This window comes from Rattus rattus, chromosome 5 (assembly GCF_011064425.1).
Source record: "Rattus rattus isolate New Zealand chromosome 5, Rrattus_CSIRO_v1, whole genome shotgun sequence".
In the NCBI taxonomy this organism is placed as follows: Eukaryota; Metazoa; Chordata; class Mammalia; order Rodentia; family Muridae; genus Rattus; species Rattus rattus.
In genome coordinates this window covers 83,605,989-83,624,318 of record NC_046158.1, presented here as the reverse complement: position 1 = coordinate 83,624,318, position 18,330 = coordinate 83,605,989, and the positions used below count along the sequence as shown (strand labels likewise).

Sequence of the window (18,330 nt, the reverse complement as noted above, 5' to 3'; positions counted from 1 at the left end):
ACTACCTAGCTACAATTGTATGAAATCTAACACAATGTGACAGAAATAATAGCCCAGTCCTCAATGCACATTGAACTGGTGGAAAAAAAATCAGGAGTGGTTTGGCAAAGATAAAACATAAAATTAATTTTGTGTTATTTTCTTTTCATTCACATTCATTCCAGGTAGACTGTCAAATACCTACAGTAGAGGAGAGCTTGTTCATGCATGCAGGACAGAATAAAGATTAAAGGCTCAGGAAATCAGCTTGCTTCAAGAAGCCATTTAAGTGTGCCTGTCCCTCCGGCTTCACAGATGTGTTGATTGTTGTGTTTCAATCATGTAAATATGCCACAGCATCAAGTAACCAAGATCCCCTGTTACAGAAGTGCTCCTGTGTGGGGGTGTGGGAGTAGGGAGGACGAAAGAGAACTAAATAACACACTGTAATGAAACCTGCCTTTGGGCAGCACATGCTTCAGTTCTGAATGCCCAGAAATACTTCATGTGCACTCTAGGCTGCCTAGCAATGGGGATTTTCTAATTCTGGCGAGCTTGACAAAGTAAATACAACTCTTGAACATAAGGCAGCTCCTAATAAAAAAAATAAAAAAAAAAACAATTCCCCCTTGTAAATACGTACATTTGGCCCCATTAAAAATTCTTTCTTCATACCCAGGAACCAGCAGACTCTCAAATATGGGGATCTCAGAGTAACTGGAGAGTAGTTGGGAGATTTAGAGCTGTCAGGATGTTTTATATCGTCATTGCCACTGAGCACTTCATGCACCATCCTGGGGCCTTGGAGAACAGTGCTCTGCATGCACTGTAGCACTATACAGAGAAACACTCTGGCCATTATGCTCCTGGGAGTCATTTGCTTGCAGCCAAAAGGAACCCAGTGCATGTTCCTGGGTATGCTGTCCAGGGTATAAAAATGTGTGCTTGCCACATTTCTGGGCTGAATCCTCCTCCAGAGTTGCCAGCTCTGGAAGTTAGTTAGTGGGCAATGATGTGCTTACCTAAGCTCTTTGTAAAGCTGTCAGATCGCAGAAGTCTAGTTTCTGCCTTGTCTCATCTTAGGGTCCGTGGGCCATGCCTCTGCCAGCTCCTGAGTTAGGCACCGTGGTCTGCTGCACCTAAGACCTCCGAATGTCTCAGAATGGACCTGGATACAAGCACGCGTGCACCAGCCGGTCCCAGAGTGCACAGTTTCAGACTGTGGAAGGAACAGGCACTACTTTGAACTGTAGTGACAAATTGCCTTTGCCACCACTGGTGCAGCGTCCATATCATAAGCTATAAAGGAAGGAAGAAATGAGGTGCAAAGGAATTCTCATGTGATTAACAGTTTGAATTATTTCTAAAATAATTCTTTAAGTTCAGCACTCAGATCTAAAACACATGCAAACAGGTTTTTCCCCTAAGCCATCTTACTATTCTTAAGATACCTGATGGGTAGTCCCTCAAATACTGCTCCTACCTTTTTTTTTTTTTTTTTTTTTTTTTTTTTTTTTTTTTCTCATTCATCTCAACCAGAAAAGAAACTTCCTGGGTAAAGTGACAGTCATGATCCCCTGCCATCTTCCCTTGCCTGTGATAGTGGCCACGGACTCTGCAGTTTTTCTCCCTGTGTCCTTGCATACCTGAAACATCTGTGCTCTCTCCCTGCCCTGTGTGTCCAGAGCCTGATAGTTGGGGGGGGGGGGGGCTTGAGTCACCTTGTTGCTGGGGTGTTTCTTCTGAACTCAAAAGAAAACCTTTGCACAATGTTTTTTGAAAATGTCTTTCATAAAGTACTAATGCTTACAGTAACTATTGTTTTCTATTATTGAAAATTTCTACACATGACTTAGGAAGAAAATAGTCAATAGCCATAGAAAAAATGTGTCTATCACTTCTGTGATAGCCCTTGCCCTTTGGAATTAAATCCAAATCAATTCTCATAATTTACAAGCCCTACCAGGTCTGCTGCCTGCCTGCAAACCACACTAAATAACCGTTTGCTCCCTTGTCTGATGCTCCAGGAAAGCTGGGATCTTTGTCCCCTTCAAACATGCCAAACTCACTCCTGCCTCACAACTTTTCACCTGGGTCTTAACCCTCTTCTCAAAATTAAGATCTTAGCACATATGTGCTCTTTCAGAAGGTCTTAGCCTTTAAACCATTAAAGTGGTACCCGCAGCAAGTACCATGTCATAATGTTTCCTTTCAGACAGCCCTCACTATCCACATGGTCCACATTTACCTGTTCTTTCATGCTTTCAGTCTTGGACTGCAGAACTATACACCACCCCTATACTTCTGGGGATCTTGCCTATCTTGCTCAATGCTCTAATGCTTAGATACTCTGACACATAAATAAAAGTATGGATGAGAATAAAAGTATGTATGAGAATAAAAGTATGGATGCTGACGTCAGGCTGCCTGAGTTCAATTCTTTCCACTGCTTTAAGGTTGTGACATCACTCCTGCTCTCTCGTTGTTTTGGACTTAGTCGCATGGTCCGTAGATAGCTGCAAGGGAAGCCTGGAAAATGAAGCTGTTAGTCCTAATGGCCTTGTGTTCAAGATCTCTGTACTAAAGGAAAAGGGAGAATAGATGTTGGCAGACAATCATCATCTCTAGCAAATATAACAGCCCTTTGGAACCCAAGGTCATGCTCATATTCTTCCATGAATACCTATTTCCTTGCCAGGGATAAGTACACAATCCCTCCAGCTACAAAATTAAAAAATTCTATGCTCTGGCATTTTTTAGAAAAATCTTCCTTAAGTCTTAGGATATAGCTAGGCTAGTACAAAGCCTCAGTGTGTAAAAGCCCTGGGTTCAATCCCCCAAAATCCAGTTGTTGTTTTTTAAGTGGCTGTGATGGGGAATGCTGTAATCCTGATGGCTCAGGAGGTAAAGGCAGAAGGACCAGAAGTTCAAGGTTATCCTCTGCTACACACCAAGCTTAGGCCTAGCATGGGAAAAGAAAGGAAGGATAGAGGGAGGGGGTCTTTCTCAGACATTATTCCCTTTCCCTTTAAGAAGTAATTTCAGTGACCATTATCAAATACAGCTACATGAAAAGATACCATTAAAAGATGAGCCCTTTGAAGTCGAGGACCAGTGGGGCTTTAGGGATTGAATTCCAGGCTTCAGACCAGGTTTGTAGTTTCTTTGACAACACAATTCTCTCAAGGCCTTAGAGCAATGTTTTCCCACCTCTGTGTCATGACCCCTTTGGGGTGGAACTACCCTTTCATAGGGGTTGCCTGAGTCCACCAGAAAACATAGGTATTTACTTTCATAACCATAGCAAAATTATAGTTATGAAGCAGCAAAAAAAGTAAGTTTATGGTTTGGGGGGTCACTACTTGAGGAACTGTATCAAAGGATTGCAGCATCAGGAGCTTACTGCCTTAGAAGGGTCCCAGTCCATTCGCTTCCCTCAGTTCTTGTATAAATTATCCCCACCAAAGTGCTTGCCTGCATGTAGCTCTAGGGTTCTCTGCAAGAAACAGATACCACCTAATTGTTTTATGCAGAAAAAAAGTCTATGACAGAACATTGTGGGCATTGCCACCGAACTAGACTCCAGGAAAACATGAAGGATAGAACCTGGGAGATCCCGCTGAAGCTACTGACTGGATACACAGCTCTTTGGCCACCACCTTGGGAGAGCCCCACTTTCCACTGCAGCTGCTTCTTGACACTTGAAGCAGCTAGCTGGACACTTAAACACTGGTCCAACCTCCACTTCCACAAAGGCTTCTCCATGTTTAGGAAGCCAGTGTCTAGTCACTGCATGCTGATCCAGGACAATCATCTGTGCATCAGTGCCTGCCAAGTGCAGTAGTTAACATAGCAGGAAAACTGCTCCTGCTTCTCTTCCACCCTCAGACCTAGTACACAGAGGCGAGTTGGGGAAACCTCATCCACTTCCATCCGCCCCTGCTATGAGGAGGGAACAGTAGAAGGCAGCTGAGTTGATACCAATCACCTGCTCTACAACTCGAATCTTGTTTTCTGGGATCTCTTTCATTTTATAAGTAGCTACCTTGAAACCACATGAAATAGTAGGCTTCCTTGAGGTAGAATGCTTACCTTCCAGGTTCTCAGGTATGATAAGAACAACACTAACAATCTCTGATCTTTGACCTCCCTGCCCATCTTCCAACCACTAAATCATAGCACATCACAGAACTTCGATAGTGCTTGTGTCAGTTGCCAAGATCTGTATTAATTAATTGGGTGGACGTTAGGCTATCGTTACAGTGATCCACTAAGGCTATCTTGGTTAATGCAGAAATCTGGATCTCTAATGCAGACCCAAGCTCCTTTGGTGACCAGAAGATCGTAGATTCATTCTGTCCTTTTGCTTTGTTTCTTCAACACATAGCTTCCATTTTATGACCAGGATAGCTGCTTCAGCACCTTGAAAAGAAGGAAGTTAGGTATGTCCTGAACACTTGCAGAGCCTAGAGCAAGAAAGGACAGCATAACTATATTGGACATTTTAAAGTTGTCAAGCCATTAAATGTGTCTCTTCTTTCACAAATACACTTTTCTTGGAATTTAGGCTAAGAGTTCTACTTGAGAACATGAGACAGAAAATTGCTCTGCAGGCCACCTCCTTTCTCTTCTAGAAATGGGACCACTTCTGTATTTGTACACACTCATCCTGCACACCCATAATGTTCATACTATCCACTAACAGCCATGGACATGGAATTCAGAGTTTCTATGCCCCCAGAACAAATTGAACAACAACAAAAAAGATACAGGGATTTGGGGGGTTCGGGTGCTTTGGGTTTGGTTTGGTTTGGTTTGGTTTTGATTTGATTTGGTTTTATCTTTTCTGGGAGGAGGTCAGATAGAGTCTCATATAATCCGGACTGACCTCCAGTTCTGCTTGTAGCTATGGATGGCCTTAAACTACTCGTCCTCTGCCTCCAGAGTCTTGGGATTATATGCATATGCCATCACCAACTATGAGATTGATACAGATTTTAGATGCACACTGCATTACTCCTAATTATCCAGTCCATGGAAAGAGTCTGGCCAGAGGAGAGGTAGATGGGCACACTTGGTGATGTTTACTAGCCATTCGAAGAGGGAAGGGAAGGTGACAGTGCCTACTCCCTTAAAAACAAAAAGAAAACAAAACCTCATTGTAACATTAACCACGGCACTTTTTACCCAAGAGGCAGTGACCAATATGCAGTCACTCAACCTCATCGATTATCAAGGGAAGCTGGGAAATGTAGCCTATATTCAGGGAGGCCATGTGACCTTCTAGTATTCAGGGATTTCTTTTACTTTCTGAAGAGAATAGATATTGGGAGTAAACTAGCAATCTCACCCACAGACACATGCCTTTTCACAAATCACACTTCTGTTTAGACAAGTAAGTTCTTCACAGTCTGCTTTCGGAGAGGTGAACGCAGATTTGGAGGCAAGACAATACTGTCAGTTATAATTGACGGCCAAAATAATTGCACACCTGAGCGTCTTTCGATGGGCAGCCAATGTGCAGTGTTCCAGCTCTGAGATGTTGTCTAACTTTCGGATCAGTCAAGATAAACCAGAACCAAATGAGTTTCTTAATTCAAAGAATAAAATAAAAATATGACACTAATTTTAATTTTAAACCCTGAGAATGAATTGGACCTTAAGAAAATAAAAACATAAACCAAAAACCTCACCGTGTGTAGCAGAATATTTTCCAGAAGTACCCAACCACTAACAAACGAACACTTGCAAATCCAAAAAGAGAAGAAAGGGAGGGGGTTGGGGGTGGTATTGTTTCCTCTGGACAGACTGGATATGAGGCTGATATACAGTTCATGAAAAATTGGGCAGAAGCATACCACACTGTGGTATTTTCATTGAGTGTAGAATGCTTGCAATATAATATTAAATAATATAATCATTATTGAATAATATAAATGTTAAATGTTTGATGATCAGAGGTTGGAGAGATGGATCGGTAGGTAAGAGCACTTGCCTTTTGAACAGGAAGAGCTGAGTTCATGTGTCAACCTCAGCTGCTTGCACCTGTCCCTCAGCATTAGGTAACAGAAGCAGGCAGGTCCCAAAGCTTGCTGGCCTGCCAGCCAACCTAACTGGCAAGTTTCTAATTCAGTGAGAAAGACAAAGGGTAGAGAGTCATAGAAGAAGACATGTAGTATCCTCCTTTGGCTACTCCATGCTCACACTCACATGCATGCACCACACACATTACCAAACCCCACACCAAATAATAATAATGTCATTATATAAATAGCATAAAATGCTGACATTTTTACTAGGCTGAAACAACAGTTTGAAGCCTTGTAATAATGACAAATGTCTTAAGCCTACTGCATCCCTTTGCATCTGTTAGGAAATTCATCTCTCTGCTATGGGAAAAGAAATCTCGCTATAAGATAGAACAAGAGAACATTGCTTTACCCTCCCATATTCTAGGCTCCTGGAGGGAACCAGATGAAAATTTTCTTGGTCAGAAATTAAACCTGGAGCCCCTAAAACCAAGCAATGAGCTGTGGTTCACAACAATGTACTCCCAGATGCTTATGATTTTGTTACACAGCCTTTTCTGTAGCAGTGGCATAGTACCAGTTGACTCTCAGTGTGCTCGTCTCTCAATATGCATTTGCTCTTCCTTGATAATAATAAACTTGTTAAATATTTTTACCTTCATATAAACAGAAAGCCTCTTTTGCAACTCAGTCTGTCCATGTTTAAGTTCAGGCTGTGAGTAAAAGTGACATGACCAACTTCCAGGTCCTGTCTTTTGGCCACATTTTTCTCTGCTTAGCATCAGTCTTGGAGCCAGTAGTGGATCCTGTTATATATGTATGTATGTATTGTATGTATGTATGTATGTATGTATATATGGTGTGTATGTATATATGGTGTGTATGTATGTATGTGTGTATATATATAGTTACTATTTTTAAGTGTGTGTGTGTGCGTGCACGCAGATACTGGAAGAGGCCAGAAGTATCAGATAGCCTGGACCTGGAGTTACAGACAGTTATAAGCAGTGGTATTTCTGCTTTTTCAAGCCTAGGACAGGAATGCCTCTGTTGTGGCTCCTCAGCCCTAACTCATTGCACCACACAGAGTATGATTACAAAAACCAGCAAGCTTTCTGTACATGAAGGCACTGCAGAGCCAAAAGATTGTACAAGGGCGTAGGATGGATGTTTGCTGTTCATGTTTCCTTTCCTGTGTGCGAAGAAGGGAAAATGACCATTAGAACCCAAGTGGAGGAGCTTCCTATTCTGATGTTCCGTTCATTAGCCATTTTGTCAGCAGTGAAGACATACAAAAGACAGGTTTTTAAGATGGTGTAGATCTTGAGTTGATTTCTGTGTTACTATTCCATTGCTGTGATCAAACACCATAGTATAGCCAAGGCAACTTACGTAAGAAGAGTTTGCTAGAGTCCATCCATGGTGGCAGGGAAACTGGGCAACAAACCACGGGCATGGTAGAGAAGCAAGCATGAAGCACGGGGCAAACTAGCAGGTAAGGCATTCGCTTTCAAACCTGCTTCCAGAGACACCGTTTCTCCAGCAGGCTGTACCATCTAAGCCTCTCCAAACACCAACTGGGGATCAAGTATTAATGCCCACGACTATAGGAGACATTTCTCATTCAAACCATCACACCTTTTTAATACAGCTATGCACCGGCCCAAATGCCAAGCAAGGGATTGTGGGTGCAGCTTCCTTTCTGTTTCTGTACAGAGCTGCAATGGAGGGAGGTGGTTAATGTACACTATGCTGATGCTCTGGCCTCCTTCCAATAACTAAGTGGCTGCCATTAATAGTTACGTACAGTGAGTTCTACATGTAGAGTCTCTTCTTTGCCCTGTTAAACTCGCTTGCTTTTTATCACGTTACACTACATATATTTTTCCAAGCCCCCTGAAACCTATTTTTTAAGGAAAGAAATTTAAATATGTTAGTATAATTTTCGGTAGTTCACAAAGTATCCGTACATGTCATTTGATATCCACGGCAGTCCTGTGAGGGCACAGTTGTTCCTTCATATGCATGAGCACACTGAAGCTTACCAAAGGTCACCGTGAAAGCAAAGGACAGAGGTGGGAACCACAGTCACTCTGCCCCCATGCCCAGTGCTCTGCTACATGGCTCTACAACATGGCTTCTGCTTTGTCTCTGGCAGGGCAGGGTGGCAGGTTTTCAGTTAGGGGGACAACACAACCCATCAGATATGCACCAGTTTTCACTCAAATTTGTTACATTTAAAAGAAAATTAAAATGTATTGGAAACTATTCTCAAAAATTAATGTTCTGTGGTTCTGAGCAACACAAACTGGCTTTCCAAAGAATATGAGAAATTTGTACAAGAACCCCTGCCCATCTGCTAAGGATTAAAATGGACTCTGTCAACTATTTTCAGAAAACAAACAGTGCCTAGTGGCTTTCTCTTGGCAAATATGAAACATATAAATTGAATAGACTTACTTTAATGGGTATTTACCTTCAGTTTGTCTCAAGTCCAAGTGTAATCTTCATTCGTTATCTTGACCCTTCTGTCTGGGGACTAAGGGTGCTGAGCACAGGTCTGGCAGTCAGGGGGAGGCAGAATTAGGAAGGGAGCCACTGAGCCAGGAGGTCCCTGTCTTCGCGTCTCTGATCAGTAGGTTGCTCACCAGAAAGGATAGATACATAGTGCTGAGCCCAGCACAAGGGAGAGGTAGGCCTTGGGGAAGAACTTTAAAGTCCTGTCCTCCTCGGGAGCCCTGGTTCCACAGAGCAATCATGTCTGCTGCTTGCGTCTAGCCTAGGCTTCCTGTGGAATGCAGTTGCCTTTGGCAGAAACTCCCAAACGTGCCTTAGTGCACTCTTTCCTTCCATGCAGTAGTTGAGAAAGGAATCTATTGGTCACATCAGATCCCTCTCTGCACGTTCCTCAGCCTCCTGTGGGAATCATGAGAGGTTTCTTTTCCCACACCCATACATAGACATGTACCAAGAGAAAAGCCAGGCTTCCAGCAGCCAGATGTCATGCCTGCCTGTCTGCACTGCCCTTCCCTCTCAGAATCTGAGGAAACAAAATCAGGTGGAAGATTTCTTCAGCTCAGGATGAAAGATCCGTTTTTGCTTTGGCCTTTCCTCAGGCGCCCCAGATATGAAGAGACAGATGACTCCTTTGGTTGGGTTTATAATGCTGAGAATCTTTCATGCATTCGTCCTGTTCATTTTTATTTCAGTCTTGTTTTTATTTAAACTGTTATTCAATGAAATCTCAACATCTAAAAGTTTCTCTACACTACAGCCTGGCAGTTTATCACAGGAAGGTCACCATGTAATACACTTTTTCAGACGACAGATCTGGGATGCGGCAGCACCTGAGCATTTATGTCAAATGCCACCAGCTTTGGAGCCTCGGAGGAGAGCCTCTTGACACAGCTGGCAAGGCCAGAGCCTACTTCACACTGATGGTGCACACACAGGGGAGGCTTGGGAAAAAAAGAACAAAACATTCTGCTCAAGAGTCTGCATCTCATGGTGACATTGAAGAAGTCAGCAAAAGCAAGACATATACAACACACACACACACACACACACACACACACTGACTTCCTAGCATACACCACACACACACACACACACTGACTTCCTAGCATACCACACACACACACACACATACACACACACACAGATTGCCCTAGCATACACCACACACACACACACACACAGATTGCCTAGCATACACCACACACACACACACACACACACACACACACACACTGACTTCCTAGCATACACCACACACACACACACACACACACACTGACTTCCCTAGCATACACACACACACACACACACACACACACACACACACACACACACAGATTGCCTAGCCTTCTTTGGGCTTCAAGAATATATAAGCAGGGTTGGGGATTTAGCTCAGTGGTTAGCGCTTGCCTAGGAAGCACAAGGCCTGGTTGGGTCCCCAGCTCAAAAAAAAAGAACAAAAAAAAAAAAAAAAAAAAAAAAAGAATATATAAGCAGCATTATAGTAAAGTGTTTGCCTAGGAATGGTTTCCCATATCACCCCAAGCTTTTCTGATCAGAAGTAGCACATGAATATTTGACTTTTCTTCAAAGCCGTTCAACCCAAAAGATTTCCAAGCATGTCACATGTCACTTTTTTCCAAAGATGGGCACTCAGCCAGTTGGCTCACACTCATTGCCTAGATAAAGGAGAGAGAGAGAAAGGGAGAGAACGGGTTGGGGGAGAGAAGGGGTAGGTGGAGAGAGAAGTGCTTAGGCAGTCACTAAGTGAATAGTTGCCCTCCTAAAATATGTTTTATTTTGCTAGTCCTGGATAAACTACACTTGCTTTTCTGCTTAGATTTTCCATACAGGCTGAGCCTCCAAGCACAGCCTACCTATATGATACGGCCCCTGCAATTGAGCAAATCCCATTCTCCTTGTCAGAACTGAGGTCATCACTCAGGACCCATCTCTGTAAAGCTTCCTCCTCAGCCCCTGCCTTTCTTGGATTCATAACCTGGAGAGTTCACTAAGAGGGTGACTCTCGAGGTTGATTTCTTCATATAAGTAGGTTATAAGGAAACCATGTTGTGGGAGGTGATATGCTTACTTCAGAATGCCTTGTAGACAGATTCTGTTTGCTGAGTTCATTTCATACGGCTACTGTGTACCATTTGATAGGTTCCAACATTGGAAACACACACTGTAACTCTCTAGATTTCAAATAATTCCAGTCAAGCATGTTCACTCTTGTTTCCCTCTGTTGTCAGCAATGACTATGAGCTCTTAAAGTAAAATACAGACACAATTAAAAGTCTCGCTCCCTCTTGCTTCTTCTGTGGACTGTGACGTGTTAGCATCACACAGACTCTTGTAGCCTCAGACCCAGGAGCTATGCTTCCCTGGAGACCTCTGAGGCTGTCTTGCTTTCATTTCTGCTTGAAATCTTCTATGTAACAAACAGAGTACAAAGAACTGAAAGAATCATTTGGGAACAAATAGGTCTCCTCTGAGATTCAAGAAGCAAACAATTACTTAATAATTGGCAGGCTGGATGCTGCAGATGAGATGAACAGCTCTGTGAGCACCCCAGGTCTCCGCACCCCTTCTCCTGCCTGACATCACTGCTGACCGTGCATCTGTGCAGCAGTGTTTGTCACCTGAAATGCATCCATATTTGAGGCAAACAGTTCAAGGAAGAACCTTGCCATAAATTATCTTAAATGTGTTTAAATATTTTGATTATTTACATACAGCCTGTGTTTACATAACAACAAGGAGGCCTTTCATCAGGAAAGCATCTAGCAGAAACATATGCTTGTGAGAAAACATTTTGACAAAACACGGTCCTAGCTTTTCCCCCCATTGAACAGAGTTTTCAAAATGAAGGTCTCAGCGAGGTTGCCTATGAGAGAGCCTATCCCGTCATGCCTACAGTACTGCACTCCTGTTTTGTGCCTCACATAACAGAAAGAGTGATCCTTTGTCACCATGGAGGAGTGGTTCTATAACCCCTGCAGATTCTAAAATCTATGGATACCAAAGTCCCTCCTATATGGCATGGCATTTGCTTGCAAGTACACCTCTCCTCCTACAGACATTAAATCACTTGCAGGTACACGATAATACAATGGATATGTTGTGTGAGTGAATGCTTTACTATAAATAAATAAAGAGTAATAATGGTTTTTCTAAAAAAAAAAAAAAAAAGTCTATGTGTTTGATCTGGAAAGTCAGCTCCTTCTTCCTTAAATTTGGATTGAGGGGTGTGGATAGGACAGGGTGTCACCGTGTGGCCCTAGCTAGCTTGGAATTTACTTTGTAAATAAAGCTGACCTCAAACTCACAATAGAGATCTGCCTAACTATACCTCCTAACTAAATCTGGGTTTCTGTGTATGTGAGAGAGAGACCAAGAACTGATAATTAAAATAATTTTATATCCCTTTCTCCTTTTTTTATAGGGTGGGGGTGGGGAATGGAGAGGGTACAACAAGGTTTCTCTGTGTAGACCTGGCTATTCTAGAACTAGCTTTGTGTAGACCAAGCTGGTCTAGAACTGAGAGATCCACCTGTCTCTGCCTCCCTAGTGCTGGGACTAAAGTTGTGCACCCCCATCCCTGGCTTATATTCCTTTCCACATGGAAACAGTCTTTTAAAACTCTGTGTATCTCTTCCTAAGCACAGAAACGTCTGCAGTCAGGCTGTGGGGTGGGTCTGCTTAAGTAAGCTTGGGTCTAGGGGAAGATAAAGCCAGGATCGGGGAATATTCAAAGCCAAAGAACAGTTTTGAAAGTCGATTCCTATGTTGAGCCTGGAGGCAAACCTGTAGTGGACGCTGTGCGCTGCTCCCCTGTGCATGGGGGAAGCACTGTAGTGCAGCAGCATGGCGCTCACTGGGCCAGTCCTGCTGGGCACAGTACAAGTTCTATAATGAGAGCCAATCGTCGGGGCAGCCTAGACACACGGGAGCAAGCGTCTGTGGGAATCTAGCGGGCCTGAAAAGCTACAGTTAATTAAAAAGCATTTTAGTACCCTGGCAAAAACACAGCCAGAAAAAGAACTGCTATAATTTTATGATTTTTTTAATTTGTGCATGTGCATGTTTTCATTCCTAAGAAAGAAAAATCTTAATATGTTTAGTTCTGGACTCTGAGGACATTCATTCCACTCATCTTGGTCCAGTTTCTAGCAGTCGCTGCAGTGTGTAAAACTCTAGTAGGAATGGAACGTGATGCTAATGGGCTCCGTCGGAGGAATTGTTTTAGCAGAGATTTCATATGCAAGACTAAATGCTGATCAACAGAGCATAATGTTGTATTCTGAAGTGTGTGGGAAAGCAAAATTAATTTTTTCTTCTTTTCCTTCTCTCGCCATGTGCCCCAGCGACTGCATTTGCCTCCAGACTTGTCAGACACAGTGGGCCGTTCAAGCAAACAGGATCCGGCACCATCCACCACTCTGCTGGGCACAGGCTGTAGCGGGATGACCAGAGGCAAGAAGCACCTGGACTTCTAGGGACGCTCCTTGGCCACCTTGTGCGAAGTTATCTGACCCTCTAATCTTTGAGAAACACAGGGTTACAAAGTAGAGTCACCATTCTTCAGTTTGGGTTGTTTCGTTATTTGTTTTTTTCAACTAGCTTCTGTACAAAAATAAATATGGCAGAAATGCTGTCATTTGACATTTAGTTGCTGTTATGTTTTTTTAAATACTAATTAATTTTTAAATAAACACCAAAAAATACCTAAAACACGGTGTGCCTCAGAGTTGTCATTAGTTCATGTGGACGGTAGCAGTGGGATGATGGTGACTTGTGTCTTATGGTAACACGCATATCACACCCCGTACATAGAGTGTAGAACATTGAATTCAAGTTGTGTGTGAGTACATTTCAGATCACTTTGTTTTGAAAAGGTCACCAGAAACTGCCAAGACTTGTTTAAAAGACGGTTTAGTTTCCTAGCGTTTGAAATAGTTTGCATTTGTGCATCCTGTTGTTTAAAATGGTGAAGACAGAAATCATATTTGAGGATTCAGACTGCATTACCCACCACATAGACAGTGCATACAGGACTTGATGGGAACACACAGAAGAAGCTGGGTTCTGGATAATTGACGTCAGCGCTATGAAATTGTGTCGGCAGACAAAACTCAAGCTGGCAGCTACACTAATGCTGGGTTCCTAGAGATACTGAAGCCTGGTGAGCAAGTTATGCAATGTAGGTCTAAGACAAAGCGAGTAACTGAGACAAACTCAGATTTCCAGTGTGGAACCTAACCTTTGTCTTTGAGCACTGGTTGGGCTGTAAATGAGTATCTAACCATGCACCATGTCTCAGGAGCACAGCATGTAGAACAGGTTTCTATGTAAAACACTAGGGTTTGGTGTCACAGGTCCGTATTCTTGAAGGATTTGACAAGCCATAGGTAAACAGTGGAAAGCTAGAAAGCTACCTGCATGTATTTAAAAAACTCCAGTTTTTTAAAAAGATGTTTAACATCTGTTAGCAGAAATTGGATTTCCAAATACATTTTCAAATAAATTAGAATATTTTGAAGCAGCTTTAACTAGCATTTTAAGCGGTTTCCTTTTAATATACTACAAATTATACTCTATTTGCTCTTGACAACATTGTAGAAAACAAAGACTAGGTTTTTAAAACTGTCTCACCAATATGATGAATGTCAGTCACTTAAAAAAAAAAGCCCACTGTAGCATAAACACACACTGTATACAGTTCTTATTCAGAATTAGAATAATTGAATCAATGACAGTGATTTGCCAGGATGTCAAATCTCTCCATCACATCCTGTCACTACCAGTTTATTTTTTGTGATAAAATCAAAAAGACAACTATTTTGTCACCAAGACTTCATTAGCAATAAGAAAAAAAAATCAGGTTGATTTTTTTTTTTTTTTAGAATGTCTGGTTTATTTTTTTAATCCCTTTTAATTCTAAAGACAAATTCTTCCCCATTTTCTTTTCAAAATAAAGTTTTAGAATTGATCTGTCAGTTAAAATTGAAGGGCTTTTATATTAAGGAAAAGTACTTTTTAAGTTTTAAAACAACCTCAAAATTGGTTTCCTCTATAGATAATGAGCCATGTTGCAGAGATATACCAAGGACCCTGCTGTCCTCTAATGGTTGTGAGTAAACTGAAGGGGATATTTGATTGTTTTAGTAACTAACCTTTCTCTTACCCTGTTGTGATTCATTTCATACAAACACACAAATCACAGTTACTTGACAGTTGACTCTAAAAAGGAAGTGTGAGGCCATCAGGTGTGTAAGTTATTTTAAAATATCCAATGAGTCGTTGATTTGTTTCCTGATTCCTATTATCTACAAAATTAACAGCTGACTACTAGTAGATATGTGTTTTACAAATAGGTAAATTCCCTTGAAATTGAGTGAGCATATTTGAACCCTCAGTTAAAATAGAAATTAAACTTTTCAAAGTTAATAAAAACACATTTTAAATAAATAGAATACCTAGACTTTCCAAAAATACCACATCTATTGCTTGGTTTTTTTAGACTCAGCATACTTTACTACTGCTACTATTACTACTACTACTACTACTACTACTACTACTACTACTACTACTACTAAGTAATAAGGAGAGGAGGAGAGGAGAAAGAAGAGGAAGAGAAGGAGGAAGAGATAGAAGAAACTGCTATTGGAAATGGATGGATGGTGTATTTTGTTTTGTCTTGTTTTGTTCTGTTTTGTTTTCCTCTGATTAAAAAGTCTAAAAATGTTTTCCATTATCTGGGAACTTTTGTTCTCTATTACTACAACAACTTTCTACATGAAAATATTAGTCTTCAAATGCTAACACACACATGCAGATGTCCTGATACATTATGAAAGGCACATTCTATTCATAGATTTTTAACTTCTCTTGAGTATAAATACTTAATAACACTGTCAGAGTATCTGAACTGTCTTTATATCATTGTCCCAGGGCATGAAGCCAGAGGCCCTGTAAGGCATTCATTCCTCATGCCAGATCTGCCTTTCTTTAGCATGGGTAAAGATTTTACCTGCTCTAGGTTAATCAGGTATATGGATCAGAGACCATCTGAGGTTTTTAATAGCCACTGAACAAGATCCCTTTTCTCAACTTTTTTCCTTATTCTTTACCTCCGGGATTTCCTAACACCAGCACAAACGCTATGCTTCTAAAGCATGTTAATGACTGGAACGTATACATACACCTACCGCAAGGGCATGTGGGTAAAACCATCACTTAAGCCCATTATTAATGTCACCTCTAAGATATCACATTACTCTGTCCAACGATAGTCACCTTCAAGGATCAGAATTAAGTGTTTACACTTGGATCCTGAAAAATGAGCAGTTTAGTCATCTGTGACCAAAAAAAAAAAAAAAGTTACTAAAAACAGAATAATGTGTTCTTAGCATCAGGTAACCAAACAGAGACAAAAAAAGACAAAAAAAAATTTTTTTTTCTTGATAACATTAAGGCCCAGAGCACAAAGAATAAAACATGATCGGTGCCATCTATGATGCACACATTCACAGATGGAGGCTAAATGTTAACACTCTAGACGTAGTCCTTGGCAGCCATTTATGATGTTTCATTTAGGTAGAAAGAGGAGATGATGTAAGTGCTGAGAAGCCGTTGTTCACCAGATAAAATTTGTCTCAAGTATAGCTTTGAATGACAGGAAATCCTCAGGATTTCATAACAGCACACCGCAAAGATTCTTTTCACCTTGAGCAGCAGTTCTCAACCTATAGGTCATGACCCCTCAGGGTCGAACAAGCCTTTCCCAGGGGTCATTTCTGCATATCAGATGTTTATAATTCATAATAGTAGCAAGATTGCAGTTATGAAGTAGCAATGAGATAATTTTATGGTTGGGGGTCACCCCAACATGAGGAACTCTACTAAAGGGTGACACCATTGGGAAGGTTGACAGACCCATTGCCCTAGAGTGATTCACCTGTAATTCTGTTCACCCAATGACCCTAAGTCAGTCAACTCTTAAGATAAAATGTAATCTGTGTACACCTAGGATGTTATAAAATTTAGTCTTTGTCCTGGAAAATGACCCTAAAACATCCCTGCAGATTTCCCATCGACAAATCTATAAATATACCTGTCAGTAAATAAATAAATGAAAATGACCACTGGGAGTCCGAACTCCCGGACACTGATGACACAGCCTCAGATATACACGGTTCATCTCTCTAGGGTGCACGGGGGAAGAAGGCAAGGCTGTTCTCATCTTACTGGACCAGGGACTCCCATAGCTGAGCATCATGAGCATCCCTCCTTCGGGATATACCAGGCTGTCCCACTGTACTCTGGCAGCCTTGACCCTCTGAGGACTTGTATATATGTGTGCCTGGCTGCACACATCCATCCCCTCAGCTCTTAGGTTACTCCCAGATCTTGTACCCAGAATGCCCTGTGCCTTTCTCTGTCATCTGTGTGCTCTACTCAACAGAGCCATGGGCCAGCACAGGCTGCCTGACAACAGCCCAAATCACAGCCAGTTGGAAACTGCTCTTTTTTTTTTTTTTTTCAAGGAAGAAGTAAGCCAGCCAGCAAAGGCTGCAACACAGCTCTTCTCTGACAGTTCCCTCAACACTTGTCCCTCAGGGAACAGAGGCTGCAAAATGTCAGGAGGTGAAGTGTCTGCAAGGGCGATTATACCAACAGAGGATACATGCCAGCAGGCAGTGTGGGCTGACATGGACAACAACTGCAAGCACACACACACACACACACACACACACACACACACACACACACACTGCAATCCACTTAGGATGGCGTCTCCAGACATGGAGCAGAGTTGAATGAGCTAGAATAAAATGGATCTCAATGATCTCTTCATAAGTACCTGAAATCCTCCATCAATTTATTTCTGATCATTTGCCTTTGACGATTTACAAAAGCAAAAACCCTCAGGGTTCGAGTCAGTGGAAGTGCCTTTTCCCCGTAGGGCGATTCTCCTTGTATACGTATTTTTAATCCAGCTCGCCAGGACCTCAGATGTTTTCACTCAAGCTCACTGAAGAAAATATGTCTATGTGACTTAAGTGCAGCAAAGAACAGGCAGCAAGTACCAGGCAGGCCTTTTTCTGACCCACAAAGGCTTACTTTTTTTTTCTATCCATTGCTCCAGCTCAGGCACTCCTGCCCTTCGCGCTGCCACTTTAAACGTGATCAGATCTGTGCTCCTTTGCAAATAACAACTGACCAACAATGAGCCCTGTCTCATAGATTTGGGACTGTTTGGCTTAAGCTGCCAATGACTGAAGGCCTTTAACTCCCACCGGCCAGTCAGAGTCCGCTTTGTTGTTGTCTGTTAATGTGTCTGTGTTCATTATTCCTTGACATGCAACATCCCCTCCACCCTCTGACCATCCACCACAGCACAGAAAGCAGGAAGCGAAGCGGGACGGCTGGAGGGGTTCAATGGGAACGATGCCTCTTATGCAAGTGCAGGGAGAAAGGACAGGGAGAGGAGTTATCTGAGAGAGGCAACAGCTTTCAGAGAATCTTGTTTCAGAACTCAACCTTCTAACATGACTGCAGTGGAATTATTGTGGGGAGTGGTTGCCCAGGTTGAAAATGCCAGCTCTAATTCAAAACAATTCCTAGCAAATCCCTTGTTGCAGCTTTTAATTACTTCTACACTTTGAGGGTTTAAATGAAATAAATCGATAAATCTGAGGTATTATCATTTTCTGTACTTATTGTGAGAATCAGATCTACACAGAGCTGTGTTTTGTTTTAGATTTTTTATGATGCCTTGCCAACTTCTGATGTCTGAAAA

General features: G+C 42.0%; 1 protein-coding gene across 1 annotated transcript in view; it reads left to right on the top strand.

Moving 5' to 3' along the window:
• Positions 1-13,262, top strand: part of Elp4 (elongator acetyltransferase complex subunit 4) — a 195,591-nt gene extending 182,329 nt beyond the window's left edge. The window contains exon 10 of the mRNA XM_032903846.1: positions 12,893-13,262. Within this exon, the coding sequence (XP_032759737.1) occupies positions 12,893-13,024 (132 nt within the window). The 3' untranslated portion in view covers positions 13,025-13,262. The remainder of the gene's footprint in view (positions 1-12,892) is intronic.
• The last annotated feature ends 5,068 nt before the right edge of the window (positions 13,263-18,330 follow it).